This window comes from Lepisosteus platostomus, chromosome 27 (genome assembly GCF_059453375.1).
Source record: "Lepisosteus platostomus isolate fLepPlt1 chromosome 27, fLepPlt1.hap1, whole genome shotgun sequence".
NCBI classification, from domain to species: Eukaryota; Metazoa; Chordata; class Actinopteri; order Semionotiformes; family Lepisosteidae; genus Lepisosteus; species Lepisosteus platostomus.
This window is the reverse complement of record NC_142637.1, coordinates 8,595,975-8,613,259: the sequence shown is the minus strand read 5'-3', so window position 1 is coordinate 8,613,259 and position 17,285 is coordinate 8,595,975. Positions and strand designations below refer to the sequence as shown.

At 53.8% G+C, this 17,285-nt stretch overlaps 3 protein-coding genes across 5 annotated transcripts in view; all 3 read right to left on the bottom strand.

The window, feature by feature from the left end:
- cpamd8 (C3 and PZP like alpha-2-macroglobulin domain containing 8) overlaps positions 1 to 2,575 on the bottom strand; it is a 56,675-nt gene extending 54,100 nt beyond the window's left edge. For both annotated transcript variants that reach the window (XM_088621917.1, XM_088621918.1), the window contains exon 1: positions 1,392 to 2,575. In XM_088621917.1, coding sequence (XP_088478043.1) covers positions 1,392 to 1,477 — 86 coding nt within the window. In that variant the 5' untranslated portion in view covers positions 1,478 to 2,575. The remainder of the gene's footprint in view (positions 1 to 1,391) is intronic.
- An 86-nt stretch (positions 2,576 to 2,661) lies between these two features.
- sac3d1 (SAC3 domain containing 1) lies at positions 2,662 to 8,851 on the bottom strand. Its single transcript, XM_088621943.1, has 4 exons — positions 8,751 to 8,851; positions 6,319 to 6,616; positions 5,463 to 5,745; positions 2,662 to 3,800 (listed from the first exon to the last, which is right to left on the bottom strand). The coding sequence occupies exons 1-4, from the start codon at positions 8,807 to 8,809 to the stop codon at positions 3,331 to 3,333; spliced, it is 1,110 nt and encodes a 369-aa protein (XP_088478069.1). The 5' UTR covers positions 8,810 to 8,851; the 3' UTR covers positions 2,662 to 3,330.
- A 348-nt stretch (positions 8,852 to 9,199) lies between these two features.
- On the bottom strand, positions 9,200 to 17,247 carry haus8 (HAUS augmin like complex subunit 8). 2 transcript variants are annotated; one of them, XM_088621944.1, is made up of 10 exons: positions 17,112 to 17,247; positions 16,491 to 16,549; positions 15,689 to 15,750; positions 14,521 to 14,656; positions 13,364 to 13,474; positions 12,788 to 12,879; positions 12,295 to 12,453; positions 11,753 to 11,894; positions 10,767 to 10,911; positions 9,200 to 10,509 (listed from the first exon to the last, which is right to left on the bottom strand). In XM_088621944.1, the coding sequence occupies exons 1-10, from the start codon at positions 17,174 to 17,176 to the stop codon at positions 10,383 to 10,385; spliced, it is 1,098 nt and encodes a 365-aa protein (XP_088478070.1). In that variant the 5' UTR covers positions 17,177 to 17,247; the 3' UTR covers positions 9,200 to 10,382. The 2 variants fall into 2 exon arrangements, with proteins under 2 accessions (XP_088478070.1, XP_088478071.1); XM_088621945.1 differs by having other exon boundaries at positions 15,689 to 15,747.
- Between the last annotated feature and the right edge of the window lie 38 nt (positions 17,248 to 17,285).

Genomic DNA, 17,285 nt, shown 5'->3' with positions numbered 1-17,285 from the left:
CGTACTGGCGTCTTAATAGTATACACTTCAGAAGGACTCTCCAGGTCTATCAGGGCTTGGAGCCCCCAAGACGGTCCAGGACTGTCCGGGCTGAAACCGGACTGCTGACCCGCGGCTTCGACAAGCCGCCGAAAGCCGGGCAGTAAAACCCAGCCCGCCTCAGAAAACACCGGATCCTGACAGCGGTAGCCTTTCCGCCGAGCGAGGGGGCAGAGCCCACTCAGAAACACAATAACAGACCTGAATTCAACATCTAGTTTCCAAGGAAAAAATCAGCGTTTCAAACTGACTGCCTTCCCTGCTGTTCATGTTAATGATTCTGCGATTTAAAATCACTGTATTACGGCACTTCAGTGTTCTTCGTATTATCATACTACGTGCAACATTATTCTTTAGCAGAGAATGTAAAACACGAACGACATTCGTCGTGGCCGAATTTAAGGCGAGCTCTTCCTTGTTAAGTAACCGCTAACTGTTGCTTCAGATTCAAACTCCCGAAAGCGAAAACCAGATTAATTCTTCCAAGGGGTCGATAACAGCCGCGAGGTGACCACCTCAAATGGTGGGGCCCCCTCACGGAAAACCGGCTCGGTTCTGGCTGGTCCACTAACCCAGGGGAACCGGCCACCGCCGTTACGGGACAGCGCGGGTCTCTCCCGAGATATACGGGGGTCTCCCCGCTCCCAGCCCACACGGACACCCGACCCGTTTCTCCCGCGTCTGCTCCGGGGGCCGGCTGCTGCCCGCCGGCTTCGGGGAGCGGAGAGCCCCCTTCCCCAGCTGTCCGGTGCGGGGCTGCGCTGTGCCCCTCCGGCGGAAACGACAACCTCCCGGGAGAGGAGCTGTCTGCCCACGGAACACGCGAGGCGCGACTGGGGTCCCCCCGGCAGCTCGCCTAGGTCAGCCGCCGGGGAGAAACTACTGCTGCGCCTCGGCTCTGACCTGAAGCCAAAGTCTCTACATATTTTCAACAACCCCCTGTCTGTCAGCGCAGGAGAGATTTTTTTTTTCAAATGTTTCGGGTCTTAAAAGTAATTTGTTACACTTCACATTTCCTTGGATAGCTCGGAAAGCTAGGCTAGGTATGTATGGAAGTACAGTGTGTTCCCGGCTGGAAAGCAAAATGTTTTCAGCTGCTCTGAAAGAACGGGGTTCCCCCTTCCCGAGTTATCGGAACACCCCCCAGAAAGGAAAGTGACCGGAATGCGTCCCCGCTCCGGTTCCGATGAACTTGATTGAACCGTAGCTACGCACATTACAGCCTTCCTGCACGTTACCAGCAAGTGCGCCCGAAAAACAAAATACCCCCCGCTAACTGCCCCTTAATTGTTGCAATGGCGACACCACAGAGATAAAAGGAGGGAGAGAGAGAGGGGGAGAGAAGTACTCACTGTCTGTCCTGGGCGAAGAGTCCCCGGAAAAGCAGGATCAAAGCTCCCCAGCGGAGGAGCGCCTGGCCGCCGCCAGCTCTCCGCATCTCCGCCGCTCTGCTCGGCCGGGGGCCGGGCCGGTCGCGAAAACTTACTGACGGGTGTCGAGGTGGCCTGGGAAGGACCGCAGTTGTATCACAGGGGCTCCCGGGAGCTCACATGCAAGCGGACACGGGCGGAAGAAGTATTAAAATCTTTCTCCGATTTGTTCAAAAGCGTGGGCCATTGGAAGAGGAGCCAGGGGAACGGGCGCTCACCTCTCTCTCTCCCTCCCTCCCTCTCTTTCTCTCTCTCTCACCGCTGTACGGCGAAGAGACTTCAACTTTTTTTTTTTAAAACACACTTTGGGGGGGAAAAAAAAACTTCGTTCTGTGCAGCTCAATTTTTTTTTTTTTGTCAGCCTAACTTCTGCCGACCTGCACAAGTCCTCTCGCGTCAGGCGTCGCCCCCGAACGCTTGGCTTCACATCCGAGCCCGCATATTTCAGCGTGTCATCTCACCGGCATCCACCCTCCCGAACCGGTGCTGAAAAATACTCATTTCTCTCATTATTCATTCATGTGAGAGGGGACGTTGCTGCGTTTTTCCCTCTCTCGCTCAACCCCCCTCCCCTCCACCACCTCTCTCCCTCCCTCTCCCTCTCCCTCTCTCTCCAGTCGACTCTTTGAAGTTCCGTGATCTTTTGTTTTTGCCCGATTCCCCCTCCGTTAGCAGAAGCTCCGCAAACGCCTGTCGTTTCCTATCCAGCCGCCCGACTCCCGAAACGGCGCCCCCCAGCTCTCCACCTGGGCCGGGGGGGACGGCGATCGCGGGCAGGAAAGAGAGCCGAGGCGGTCTTCCCCACCGGCCCGAGTGTTGACTCCTGTCTTCGGGCGCGCCGGGGTCGCAGATCCCGCTCTCGGACACTGGCGGCGGCGGCGTGTCTCCGTCCCTCCCGGGTGTGAAACGCGCTCAGCGCCCAGGGCGACCCCCGGCCCCCGTGAAGGAGCGATGAGTCCCCCCACCACCCCACCCCGTTTGGAAGCGCCAGGCGAATAAAGTTTCCTACATTCTAGTGAACTGGGTCAAATCTCGAATAACTCTTTCCAAACGAGCAGCCCCAGTCTCGTCTATTGCTCACACTGCATTCAACAGAGCGGTCTGCTAGCGCTCCGTTCTCGTACCCGTGACCTGCCCAGCGGATCTATACTCCCCAGCTTTCCAAAGCTGTAGATATTTTAATACGGCAACGAACTGGTAAAATAAATCTTTATTCAAGCCACGATGAGCGGTCTGGCAGCGTGGAGCCACAGCGTCCTCTCGCGGTCACAGAAGTAAAAACATCATTGAGACTTGTAATAAAACCCACCCGGCGCGGTCCGTCGCTTGAGTCCAGACGTAAACAGTCAAAATAAGACGATTCCCAGCACCACCTCCCTCGGAGCCGGACCTGCAGTTACAGGCGTGCGGTCGAGGTGGCGAGAGAAGGCAAAGGTATTGAACGATCAGAACCGGTCCCGAGTCAAATATCCATCAGAACAGCCCCTCGACCGGAGACCACACGTGCTTCCGTGCTCTCCTGCAGAAGGGACGGGCTCTTTCTCTTGTGCAGAGTCCACAGGAACCCCGGCCCCCAGTGAACACAGCCCTGCTGTCCCAAGGACTTGTTGATGGTGTTTGTAGGACCGGACTGGGAGACGGATTCCCCTTGCGTTGCTGCCTGTGCCACTCCGGGTTTTTCTCTGGACCTCCAGAGGCAGGAAAGCAAAGGAAAACCCTTGTCAACAGCAGGGAAACAACCAAGCAGCTCAGGAGCTCCCTGTTTCCAGAGCTCTTCGCAGCTCGTGTCCCCTGGTCCCCCGCGGCTGGGAAAACCTGGAGCGGATCGGCCCGCCCGCAGCCGTGGAAAACGCGTGGAAAGTCAGGGGTCCGGGCCGGCGGTCCCGTGGACGATGCTGGCCACGCTCCGGCCCGCCGGCCCCTCGCCCAGCAGGTCGGGGCGGCCCCCGTCGGCCCCGGGCCCCGGGTCCCGGAACGAGGCCCTGCTGAAGACGGCGCAGTCCCCCTTCACCTCCACGCCGGCCCGGCGGCAGAGCTGCTCCGCGGCGCCGCGCTCCAGCCCCACGAGCTGCGCCAGCCTCCCCAGCGGGTAGCGGCCCTGCCGGCTGCTGTGCCCGTGGCTGTAGAGCAGCAGCAGGCCGCGCCGGCAGGGCCCCAGGTGGCGCCACAGGGCGCAGCCCTGCAGGAAGCCGAGGCGGCGCGCCAGCCTGAACAGGCGCACGTAGTTGCGCTCCAGGTAGGCGCGGTTCACCTCCAGCGCCAGGCTCACCGGCCGGGAGCGCCGCAGCGGCGGGGGGAGCAGCAGGGCGTGCTGCAGGGCCTCCGGGGAGCCTGGGTTCGAGAAGGAACGAGGACAGGTCAGTGCCGGGGGGGGGCTCGTCTGGCTCATCGCTCGGCCTCTGCTGATCTGATCTGTTTCTAGCTCGGCCTCAACAGAATGGCTGGCCATCGTCGTCGCCCACTCCTACCACCCTTTGTGTAAAGACGTGTCGTCAGTGTGAAATGAACAGCCTCCTCGTCTGTCTCCATTTCTGGTTCATGTTCCGCTCGGGCATCGCTTCATTCAGTCATTCAAGTCCACTGGGTTGACCGTCCAGTGTCTAGTGGTCTCACTGCAGTGTCTGTTCTGTTCCAAGTCTAAAATGTTCACGGCGTTCAGCCGGTCAGTGCAATGAACGCCAGGAAGCGACAGGGTGTCCAGTTAGGACTCTGGAAGACCACAAACCCAGTATTACTGACGCCAGGATCCTGCTGGGACTCTTGCTTCTGAGCAGCTTGAGTCAGGCCAGGATTCAGGGGCTCACGGCCTCTGTACAAACTCTACTGACAAAGCGAATATTTAAAAAGGATTCTTTTAAATAAACGAGGCACATGCAAACCCTGCTCCAGGAGACTCTAAAGCCCATGGGTTGGACAGGTAGCTCTATCATGGTCATTGATTAGAGCCTTGGGTGATCTTGAGTTAATTAAGCAAGCGACTGGTTCAGTTAGAGCCCTCAGACGTCAGTGTTCACAGTGTTACAGGGGAACTGCAGGCCCAATTTCTCAGACCAGCTGAGCCTGACCTTTGCCCTTTGACCCTGCTGACAGCAGACTTCCACTCCAGCTGAGCCTTCAGAGTGACTGTGTGGAATCAGTTCCTGGGCCACAGAAGTGACTGGGGGCCGTGGTGCAGCAGACTGAACCAGAGGGCTGCAGAACGGCTTGGACTACAGTCTAGTTTGACAGACCCACCAGGCACTCTAACCCAGGGCAAACAGTCCAGGACTCAGTCTTAAAGGAGAACTGCAGGCCCAAGTTCCCAGACTGGCTATTAAATTTCAGGAACAAAATAAATTCATTGACGGTACAGAAGAATTTAACAGATTCCAATTTAAGCAAAAATCCTGAACTTTGTGAAAGTACTGTAAGTCGCCACGTTGTCACAGAACCCCTTGTCTCGCAATGGGCGAGAGCCGGAGCTGTCGTGAACTGTGACGTGAGGCGGCCCTTCCTGCTCACTAGTCCCTGGAACGACTCATGTACTGTGATGAACAAGCAAATGAGTACAGCTTGTGCTGCAGACATTTCACTGCAGAAATGTTCCAATGCGATCTGCCTGCAGAGTTAACAAGTGAGCTGTATTTGTCAGCAAAACAGTCTCGAAGTTGAGAGCAATATTTCTATTAGATCACAAGAGATGTGTTCACAAGCCTGCTGGTTTACAGTGTAATAGGGCCTGAATACGTCACCCTGCCTCGTTCTGAATCGCAGAACATGGTGCTGCGCCTACCTGGAAATTCTGTCGATTTTGTGGTGTAAATTGGAGGTTTTACAAGTTTCTGTCTACATTTTACATCCATTCATTGTGGTTTGAAATGCACTCATCAACGCTGATTCCTATCAACCCCCCGAAATATAAAAACAGCTCTGCAGTTCCCCCTTAAGGAGAGGCTGCTACCCCCATTCACGCACGGTCTCGGTCCCGGGACCCCATCGCCACCGGGTACCTACCCAGGTTGTAGAGCAAGCAGAGGGCCTGGAACTCCTCCTCGTTGCCGTGGGGACCGGGCTCCTCCCGGTAGCAGCCCAGCAGCCAGCTCAGGCTCTCCTGCAGGTGGGTGTGGTTGATCTGGGGGTCGTAGAGGCGCAGGGGCTCCTGGCTCAGCCGGTGGGAGGCGTACAGCAGGAAGCGGACGGTGCGCTCCAGGATGGCCACGCAGGTCTCGCCTCCGACGCGCTGGACGATCATGTCCTGCCTCACGCTGCGCAGCCGGTCGAACACGAAGTCGTACACCTGACAGCACGAGGCGGGCGGGAGGCGGGTTAGATCGGGCTGGTTTCAAGTCATCCAGGTACGAGCTTCAGCAGAATGGCAGGGCATCCCGTTGCCTACTCCTACCACCCTTTGTGTAAAGAAGGGTGGTCGGTTTTAAACGCACACCCTCCTCGTCTCCGTTTCTGGTTCATGTTTCACTCTGGCATTGCTTCATTCATTCATCCTGAAGACATCCACTGGATCGACTGTCCAGTGTCTACTGGGACGTACCTGCTCTCCTGCCTGTCCCGCGCGGTAGGGTAATGCAGGGCTGCGCATGGCATTTAAGGGCGCCAGTGGAAACTGTGTGGCAGTGCATTTAAAACCCAGGACAGGAGGCACTTCTTTACACTAAGAGTTGTGGGAGTGTGGAACAAGTTACCTACCCACGTTGCTGAAGACAATATGCTGGCTACTTTAAAAAAAATGGCTGGGTTAGATCCTCTATCGGTTGACAACCAACTACGAAACGGGCTCAAGGGGCCGAACGGCTCCTCTCATTTGTATCCGCTCTTGTTTTCAACCTGTAACCTTAGAAAGGAAGACACCTGCCTCTGTCCAGGGCCCCAGGGTGTCTGAGGACGCGATCTGGTCAATCAGGTAGCAGGTGGTCCTGTACAGAACGTCCGGGGGTCGGAGGTCACTGGGGCGGGTGGTCTCTTTGCCGGCCGCCGGGCGGGAGTACTCCTTCACGGTGCGCTCCGGGTCGGCCCTGGGCGGCCGGTCCCGCTCGGTGCCCGCCAGGACCTCGAAGCGGTGGAGCCGCCTCTGCGCCTCGCGCTGGCGCCGCTCCTGGGCCGGGCACATGGCCAGGCAGGTCCCCCGCGGGGGCTCCCCCTGCGCCCCCCGCCTGCCACAGGGAGACATACCGCAGGCGTGAGCAGGAAGCGGCGCTCTCGCCTCCACAGCCGAGACGCCAGCTCTCAGGGAGCAGAGGGCACAAGCGCTCACTGCTGAGGGGTCAGTGTGTCCGCAGGCTGTCCAGTCCTGGTCCTGGAGGGGTCAGTGTGTGTGCAGGCTGTCCAGTCCTGGTCCTGGAGGGGTCAGTGTGTGTGCAGGCTGTCCAGTCCTGGTCCTGGAGGGGTCAGCGTGTCTGCAGGGTGTCCAGTCCTGGAGGGGTCAGTGTGTGTGCAGGGTGTCCAGTCCTGGTCCTGGAGGGGTCAGTGTGTCCGCAGGCTGTCCAGTCCTGGTCCTGGAGGGGTCAGTGTGTGTGCAGGCTGTCCAGTCCTGGTCCTGGAGGGGTCAGTGTGTCCGCAGGCTGTCCAGTCCTCGTCCTGGAGGGGTCAGTGTGTCCGCAGGGTGTCCAGTCCTCGTCCTGGAGGGGTCAGTGTGTCCGGTCCTGGTCCTGGAGGGGTCAGTGTGTCTGCAGGGTCCTGGAGGGGTCAGTGTGCCTGCAGGGTGTCCAGTCCTGGTCTTGGAGGGGTCAGTGTGTCTGCAGGGTGTTCGGTCCTGGTCCTGGAGGGGTCAGTGTGTGTGCAGGGTGTCAAGTCCTGGTCCTGGAGGGGTCAGTGTGTCTGCAGGGAGTCCAGTCCTGGTCCTGGAGGGGTCAGCGTGTCTGCAGGGTGTCCAGTCCTGGTCCTGGAGGGGTCAGTGTGTCCAGTCCTGGTCCTGGAGGGGTCAGCGTGTCTGCAGGGTGTCCAGTCCTGGTCCTGGAGGGGTCAGTGTGTCTGCAGGGAGTCCAGTCCTGGTCCTGGAGGGGTCAGCGTGTCTGCAGGGTGTCCAGTCCTGGTCCTGGAGGGGTCAGTGTGTCTGCAGGGAGTCCAGTCCTGGAGGGGTCAGTGTGTGTGCAGGGTGTCTAGTCCTGGTCCTGGAGGGGTCAGTGTGTCTGCAGGGTGTCAAGTCCTGGTCCTGGAGGGGTCAGTGTGTCTGCAGGGAGTCCAGTCCTGGTCCTGGAGGGGTCAGCGTGTCTGCAGGGTGTCCAGTCCTGGTCCTGGAGGGGTCAGTGTGTCCAGTCCTGGTCCTGGAGGGGTCAGCGTGTCTGCAGGGTGTCCAGTCCTGGTCCTGGAGGGGTCAGTGTGTCTGCAGGGAGTCCAGTCCTGGTCCTGGAGGGGTCAGCGTGTCTGCAGGGTGTCCAGTCCTGGTCCTGGAGGGGTCAGTGTGTCTGCAGGGAGTCCAGTCCTGGAGGGGTCAGTGTGTGTGCAGGGTGTCTAGTCCTGGTCCTGGAGGGGTCAGTGTGTCTGCAGGGAGTCCAGTCCTGGTCCTGGAGGGGTCAGTGTGTCCACAGGGTGTCAATAACGAGCTGTTAAGATAAATGAGAGCCCAGCTGGACTGCAGACACATTGACCTCTATAACCAGGATCCACTCATAAATCAATCAGGGCAAAGCTCCAGACTGGAGGTAAGAATAGTTAAGAAAAACTACAAAATGGAAACACAATTTAGTTTTTTTTCCCTAGGCGAAGCGGTTGCAGATCAGTTAAGGCCTCTCCGACCGCCATTCCTTCTGCAAGACGTTAAGAAGCCAGAAACTTTATAACAGCTTGTCATGATCATCATGTGTCGACAGATCGTACCAGAGAATCACCAGATAACAGGGCCTCCTGACGAACTTGTACACCTCCTGCAATGCAGGGGGGCAGTTTTTACCCGGTGAGATCACGAATGCCACACCACTGCCGCTAAATCACGTATAGTTTGCAACAGAAACAGCAACACATCTCTGACTTACGCAAAAGGTTGGCGCTTTTAAATCAAGAAACGTTTTTACGTGAACTATTCCCACGGCTGTTTTGTAAATGCTGCAATAAAACACCATTGTACTGGTTAAGGGGGAAAGTGTCGTTTAATCGTTAAGAGGCAGTACTGAATTCCCCGTTCAACTTTTAACTGAATGGGCTACTCCGTTACACGCGAGCTGAACCAGCTACGTTCAGATTCAGTGTGCGCTGTGTCTGGCGTGTGCAATTAAACCCCGTGAATGTAATAAACGGAGAAATTCTCTGCAACCTTCTTTTCAAATAGTAAATAAGGAACAGGACACTCACGCTGGACCGCTCCGATTCTTGCTCATCTCTGGAGAGGCGAGACACGACGTTTGCGTCATAGTGCGAGTGGTCTAATCATGAACGAGTGGCCTCCCAAAACATTGTTGAGCAGCCAACCACTGATGATTACGTCACAGACCGCACCCCCAGCGAAACACAGTGAAGTAACCAATCACATGTCCGGATGGCCTGTGAGGTTTATCCAGCAGCACAGCCAGCCACTCGGTGATTGATGGACCTTTCAGCCAATAGGTTCCGCAGGATCATTAGCTACTACCCGTAGGCGGCCTTACTTTTAAAATTGAAACTGGAGTGTGTTGTTAAGAATGCGGTCTTTCCATGACTTATTCCCAACGCTTCTAATTTCATACTTTATTGTCACACTTAAGATAGCTGTCCCAGTCGAATTCAAAGTTCTCAAACAAACGCAGAACCACATTAAAATAAACTTTTGGTGGCGTTAGAAAAGTTTTATTTAATTGCAACATTTTTCCTCCTGGAAGCCTGACATATTTAAGTGCAGTTTAGAAAAAAAAGGTTTCTTATAGCATACATGCTATGACAGGGAAGACTATTTTACATTATTTACAAAAGGTACAATTTAAAAGGGCCAACAGTGAAAATACAAAAAAGTTTTCTTGAATCATAAATAGCAATAAGTTACTATTACATCCTTGTACACTTGACACATTGCAGAAAAGTAGATATAGATTGTGTTTGATTTCTCTAAGGCTACAAAAACTGCAAGTCCCTAGATATGATGTTGACCCACAGACAGAGTTTAAGAGAAGGTTACTGCAGAAACGAGGGTCCCCGTATTTGAGAGAAGGTGGTGAATGGGCTGTAACAAAGCCTGGCGCACGTGATAAGATCTGTCAAAACCGCATTTACTGTCTCGACTTTTCTTGCCCCTCCAGTCCCTCTGCAGCCCAGGAAGAACAGAGGCCCGTGTGGAACTCCTCCCAGGGGACTCCCAGTCCGTGGATCTGGGACAGCGGGGTGAACCGAGGGACACAACGAACTGCTGTCCCAGCGGGAGCGTTAATACAGACTAGACGACGGGTGCGTCTCTCTCTTTGTGGGGATGCTGGGTCACACACCCACTCCTGCCACTGGCAGGCATGGAAGCCCATCGCCCGCCTTGCCCATCTCGCACTGCGAAAGAGGAGTTCCTGCTCAATCGGATGATCGAACACTGGGGCCCCGTTTCTTTGAGAGACAGCAGGCACTGAGTGCAGGGGGCGTGTCTCCTAGATCCCTCACACCTGTATGGTTAGGTGCCATGACCAATAGAAGCAAGGGATGTCATGACTGACTGCGTTTTCAGTCAATCAAATCCATGAGGCCTTTGACCTCCGTGTTGAAGCAGCCAGACATTCCATATAAACACTGAAATCGGCACAGCCTCTCGCCTGCAGTCTGCAGATCGTGACTGTAGGAGCACTGGGAAAGACACGCTGCCAAGGCATTCCCAGATCCTTCCCAATAATATTGATAATAGTTCCCAATAAGAACTGAACTGTTTCCCATTAAGCAAATACGCAGTTAAATCTTTTAAGGCAGTTTGTAGGATGTCTGGGTTGTCAATTAGAAAGGGATTCCGTGGGGGAAAAAAACAGCCCCAGTCAGGCCTCACTTCTTGAGAAAATATAGTTCCTCTGCCCCGGCCAGGCCAACCTCTTCCTCTTCCTGGCGATGCTGCGTCTGGACGGTCAGCCGGCTGACGGTGGAGGACAGCTCCAGCACCTCCCCAAAACCCCTTGAAGAGAGCAAGCAGCAGGCATGTTAAAGAGGGCGTCCCAGTTCCGCATCTGCACACCGAAAGAGCAAATCGGCAAGTCGAACCACACCGGCCTACCCACCAGCTGGCGTTTCGCCGCCTTCAAACGTCACCTTAAAAAAAAAAGATCAATCTCACAGGAGAGGAGCTGAGGCTGCCAACGAGTTTGAGGTACGACCCCCGAGGGCCCCGACGGGCACTGCTCCTGCTGGGCGCTCTACAACTCAAGCACTCACCTCGCCAGCTCCTTGTCCACCTCCTGGACAGTCGTCTTCACCTCGGACAGCAGCTCAGCAGCTCGGCCATCGGCTCCCAGGGCGTCCTGCGTGCAAGAGACCTGCAGCAGGGACTGCGATTCCCTCAGGCACGCCTCCACTTTACCTGCAGGGCCGAAGGAGAAACACCCCCAGAGTTAAGCTAGGGCTTACACACTGAAAAGTGACAACAGGAGGGACTGTACCCAAAGGCTGGTGGGAGTGTGGAACAAGCTACCCAGCCAAGTGGTTGAAGCTATTATGTTGGCTTCCTTCCCAGGGAGCTGGTTTCTAAAATCCTTGGAACAATTATTAACTACCTGCAGGAGAGCAGCCTCCCTCTCGTGTGTTAACCAAAAGACGACAGTGGGGCACCTATTGATATGCAGTCCCCAGGCAAACATGGCAGAAAAAGAGTGTAGCACCAGGAGCAGAAGAGGGGTTTTCAAAAGTTGGTTACTTTCCACTGGGAAAAGTCAAATTTGTATTTGTTCCTACACAACATCACTTTATTAACCCTTTACAATTTCTTGCATTAGGAATTGCCTTTTCACATACCCCAGCTTGCTCTCCATGAGACAGACAGGGAGAGAAGCTGGGGGTCAGAGCACAGGGTCTGCCATTGTACGGCACCCCTGGAGCAGTTGGGGTTAAGGGCCTTGCTCAGGAGCCCAACGGAGTAGGATTCCTCGCCGGCTGCAGGATTTGAACCGGCAACCTTCCAGCCACAGGCGCAGATCCTGAACCACAGAGCCACCGCTCTGCCCCAACACCAGCCCAACACCAGACATGATGCAGCACAGACGACGCCACGGGCCTTAGCCACGCCTCCGTGTAATCTTTGCGAAACTAGAGACGTCCAAGAACCAAAGAAACCGAAAAAAAAAAACCTTACCCACAGGGTTAAAATTTTTTAGAACACAGTAAACTGATCCCAAGCCGACCAACAGAGCACAGCGGAAACCCACCCAGAAACTCCCTCCTGTCCCCCTCGATGTGCACGTTCTTGACAGGCAGCTCGTGGCGCGTCGTGTCCAGGGCCGTGGCAAACGTCGCGTAGTCCTGTTGAAATCCCTGCGCCGCTGCGACCGCGGGCATCAGGGCCGCCACCTGCAACGGGGGAGGCCCGTGGGGAGAGAGGTGTCTTTCCACTGCTGGTCATTTCTGTCGATCATTTCCAACAGCTGCCACATTCACACACGCAGCTTTGTCACAGAGAACACACCCTGCACACAATGGAGCAGGCACAAACACTGTGGTCCCGGGGGCCAAATAATTCTTATATCCCAACAGTGTTGTGTATTTGTTTGTACCAGCGCTGTTGCAATACCGTAACGGTGTCGGGACAAAGAGCAGTTTTTTCACTAGGATGGCTGAGGACTTTGCCCGCGTTCCGAAATTGGGTTTTCAAAATGTAATTCTAAGGAGCAGAGGGTGTCGAGGCACAAGATGAGCGAGGGAACATGGAGAGGTTGCGCGTGACCGGGTGAAAATGAAACGTCGAGTCTACCTGCAGGTCCAACAAGGCGCCAAGCTGCTGCTCCTTCTCCTGCAGGAGGTGGCGCCGCTTCTTGCTGCCCACCGCCTCCTGCAGCCTGTCCTTCTCCTCCATCGCCCCCAGCAGGCACTGCTCCGCCTCCTCCCTCAGCCGCCGCGTGCTGCTCTCGATCTAAAATCGCGGCCGAGAGGAGGAGGTCAGGATCTCCCCCAGAGCCCCACTAACGCAGTACGACCTGCCTGCGCTTGTTCCAATGACCACATACAGCTGAATGGCCCCGAGAGAAAAAACATCACCTGCTTCAGTGGTCTAAACGAAACTGTTCCACGTTTTTACCAGTTGATGATGCGAGGGTGACCTACAAGACCTGCAGGATGGTGGCTCTCCAGGACCTGGGGAGACCACCCCTGACCTAGAGGGCTGTAGCAGACATGCAGCATAACCTTGGAAAACCACACATGAACAACAAACCGAAGTCCCTCCCCCATCCTGTTGTTCTGCTTACCTTTGCAGTGAGGTAGGCCAGCAAGAAAGTGTTATTTTCCAAAATTTCCTTTTCTTCCTCTGGATCAGACGGGTTGTGCTGCATGGTCTTTTCTGCGGCACAAAAAGAGACCCAAGATGGGTTGCTGCCAATTAGAAAGCTCTTAATCAAGCTCAGGTAATGAAGACTCAATTAATTAAGAATGAAGGCATTAAACTACAATGACTTTTAAGGAATCATATTTAAGGATGTTAATTTTAATTAACATCAAGGCCATCCTGCAGACTGGAGGTTTGGAATTCTGGGGCAGGACCCGATACGCATCGCACCCTTGGGGAGCTGAAGGACCTCTCTGACCTTTGACCCTCCAGTAGTAACTGTCGTTCCCACAACACCCCGCAGCCTGTTTAGAAGTCTTACAAACACAAGCACTGGATTAGAGTAAATAGACTACGTAACACATTTCTGGTGGAGCAAATCCAGTGATGCAAGACGCTCCAGAGCTGAATCTGACAGCTCTGCTGTCTCCTCTGATCAGTTTATTGGCACAAACCAATGACGAACCCCAGATCACTCAGTCGGGGGTGTCCCACTCACCTGTAATGCAGGAGACATCAAACTGTGGCCGCAGGCAGTGCCCGTCAAGCAGAGTGGACTGCAGGTTACTTATTCCAGCATGCGAAGGCTCCAGTATGCTGGACATCATAGCTGGACAAGATAAAGAAAAATACACAGACATATTCTCAAGCCTTTATTCTACACAGGCCATACCAATTTAAAGACAGGTGGTGTTTGACTTGGGATTAAGCTCAAGGTGGTGCAACGCCCTCAGGGCTTCGAGAAAAAGGTGTATCACGAAAGCCGAGCTTGAGAAATGTCTGACCATTTCATTGAGGTTGGTTCTCAAGATCACAACTGATTCCACTAGAAGCAAAGCAAAGAAGGCCCATGTCTGTAAAACAAATGTTTTTAAGCAACGCTAGTGGGGGCTCCTTTCATACATTAACATGACTTTTGTCTCAAACCCAGTTGACCAGGTTTGGGGAAGGTGGGTCACAACTACAAAGAGACAGGGTGACTGAAAGAAACTCCCATCTTTAAGCCCTTCATTCTCCTTGATGCCCTGAGGTCTCAGGGAGAATCCTGTTGAGCTCAGCGACTTGCCATGTGTCACATCATGTCATTTGCCAGACCGCTTTATACCATATGGTGTCGCGGGAAGCTGGAGCCTACCAGGCTAGCAACGAGCGCAAGGCAGGGTACACCCTGGACAGGACGCCAGTCAGTCACAGGGCAAGTACAAGCCAGTCCTACATGGGGACAGTTTGGAGGCAACAGTAAAGGCCGTGGGGGGAAATTTGGCCCGAACACCGGGATAACTCCCTACTCTTATCGGGAAATGCAAGGGGATCTTTAATCACCATTGAGAGTCCCCACCACTATACCGGGCATAGGCATTAGGACCCATGCAGTCCGCAAGGTGGGCGACCCCTACTGGCCCCCCAACACCTCTTCCAGCAGCAACCTTAGCTTTCAAGGAGGTCTCCCATCCAGGTACTGACCAGGCTCAACCCTGCTGGGCTCCAGTGGGTAACCAGTTGAGAGCTGCAGGACGATATGGCTCTCACCGACTTGTGAGCTGAACAATTAGGACCAGAGACTTAGAGGCATCCCCCCCCCTTGGAACAACCTGAGCTCGGCCACGCGTGGCACTCAACGGGAGTGCGGGACACCCGTCCGCGTCGGGCTCTTACAGGAAGGGGTGACAAGTGGCTGGGGGGCCAGGGACCGTCGGGGGGCGGAGCTGGGGCTGGACCTGCAGGGGTTCCCGGGCTTGGTGGGCGTTGCCGGTCTCTGAGCCGCGCATCCGGGCTGCTCCGGCCCCGAGGTCTGTGAAGGAAGCAAGACCAACAGGCTGGAGGCAGAGGTGCCATCACTCGCACACGCGGCGTACTCACACTCCAGAGTTCAGGCAGAGGGGCATTTCAAGCACTACTCTTCATCGGTCACCGTAACCTCCACGGGCTCTCCTGGCCTAGAAGCTGCCAACACCACAAGGAATAACAGCCGAGTCCAGGGACGGGCAACAACAGGGGCCTGGGTGTCCTCTGCTTTCCAATCCATTATATTTCTTAAAGGGGAACCGAGTCGCCATTTTCACAAGAATCAGCACTGATGAGGGCGTTTCAAACCACAATGAAAGTAAACCGTACACAGCAACTTGTAAAATCTCCAATTTGCATCACAAAATAGACTGAATTTCCAGGTATGAGCAGCGCTACATCCTGCGATTCACAACGAGGCAACGATTCTTGCGAACTCGTGCTCTCGCCCGTGGCCAGACCAGGGCTTTGCAACAACATGGCGACTAACAGTACTTTCACCAAGTTCACGACTTGGTGCTTCATTTGAAATTGGTCAAATCGCCCTCTCAAGTCAATGAATTTATTTTGTTACCAAGATTTAATAACCGGCCTGAGAAACTGGGACTGCAGTTCCCCTTTAATTACTTAATTTAACTATTTAAATGATCAAGATGTAAAATCCCCAGGTACTTAAATTCTTAATCGCCTGCTCATTGACATACTGTACCTACGAAACCTGCAGGACTCTGAATCTCAACTGCAGGGGTCTAGTCAGGACCAGTAGGCACTGACTGCACAAGGCACAGGTGGGAACTGCACTGAAGTGAACTTGTAACAGAGAACAGGAGGCGCTTCTTTATACAAAGGGTTGTGGGAGTGTGGAACAAGCTGCTCAGCAATACTGTTGAAGCCCAGATCCTGGTTTCTTTCAACACTCAGCTGGGTGAGACCCTCAGAACAATTAACTACTACTGGCAAGTGGCCTCCCCTTGTTTCTAACCATTCACACGCAGCCAGGAAACGTGGGCGAGTCGGGTCAAAGTAAATTTCCCCCTACCTTCGCCAGCGGTTTCTTCTCAACAGCCTGCATGTACCGAGACTTGACGACTTTACCAGCTGCTGCGCAGGGAGAAATGCACGTCAGAAAAGAAAAAAAAAAGATAGCGGCACAACATTCCACTTCACATAATGTCATAAGCCTGCGTTTTTCAGTCACCAGTCCCCGCCGTAACCTGCAGTAATTTGAATGACTGAGCTGGATTTTTGCTATTGAGAGGTCGTTGAAAATGAACCTGCCAACACACCGTAGCTCTCAAGGACCACAGTGAGCATCTCCAACGATACTGACCCAGTTAACTTAACACACCGAACAAAACTCACGTTACAAGTCTTTACAACGTGCTGATTGAAGAGTGACCTATAGGGTCAGCTTCCCCTTGGGGAAAAAACTCCCCGGGCCTGGGCCAGATCTATGGAGAAGATCTGGGGACCATTTAACAGTCCTTGGCAAGACACAACCAGGACTAACTAACACACCAACGTGGTCCAGACCTGAAGCACTAACTAAGTCTGCTGCTTGTTTGTCTGCTGCTGTCGACCCAACCCTTGGGAATGATTCAGGTTATTAGACTTATAAGACGGCATTGCGCGCATTTTTCATTCCTTCTCCTGCTTGTCCCACAAAACAAACCGAGCTGGAGCAAACCCCGAGATGACTCGTCTCCTGCCACACACATCCGAATTGTATTAAACACTCCAGCGCTCCGCGAATGGGCACCCGGCTGTGCAGGACTCCCGAACCACGGCGGCAGTTTCAATTGGGAAGAACTGGGCATTCTGCTCCGTGTTCCACTTCTTACGTTTAGCTTTCTTCGGGACTGTGCCGCTGTTGTTCCCGCTACTGTTGTAACTTCCATCCCTAGAAATGATAAAACATAACCCAATTACCAGACGACTTGACACGTGACACGATCCGACCTCCCACACAGGAGGCTGTGGAATTCTCTGTCGTTTATCACAATGAGAAAAAACGGCTTGCGTTTTATTTTTTTTATTTGTCGCGCAGAAGGTTTTATCAACACGCTGATTTTGTCACTTTTAGCAGGGCTGGCAGATTTTGTTCCATGAAGGAACAGCTCATCTAACGAAACAACAATAATTACAAGGGGGTTTTGCCTATTAAACTTTTAAACACGCAACGTGTAAAAGCTTAACTAAACCTATTAAAGTGTTACATTTGTACTGCATTTATAATCAAAAAGTATTATCGTTTTTCATTTTGATATGTTAATTATTGATCCTGACCGCCCTGGTGATTCGAGATCTACTTTGAGAATTAAGATAGAGGCTCCGTTACATCCTGTAAAATTGCACAACATTGCTAGGTTGTCATAACGGGAAAACTTTGCTGCTAGAATTAGCAAACAGAAACTTATTCGCTCGAAATCTCCTGAACAACGTAAGTTACACAACAAACTCACTTAGTGGAGTCTCCAGCCGCAGATTTCTGCTTGTTGTTGAAACTAGAGACTCTTCTGGTCGCCATTGCTTTCTAAATAAACCGCCAGTCCGTCACCCTAAACTGTCCGATAGGAAACTCTAACTCCGAGGACAATAGAGCCCGAATCAAGTGTTCCTGGTCATCCTTCGCCAAA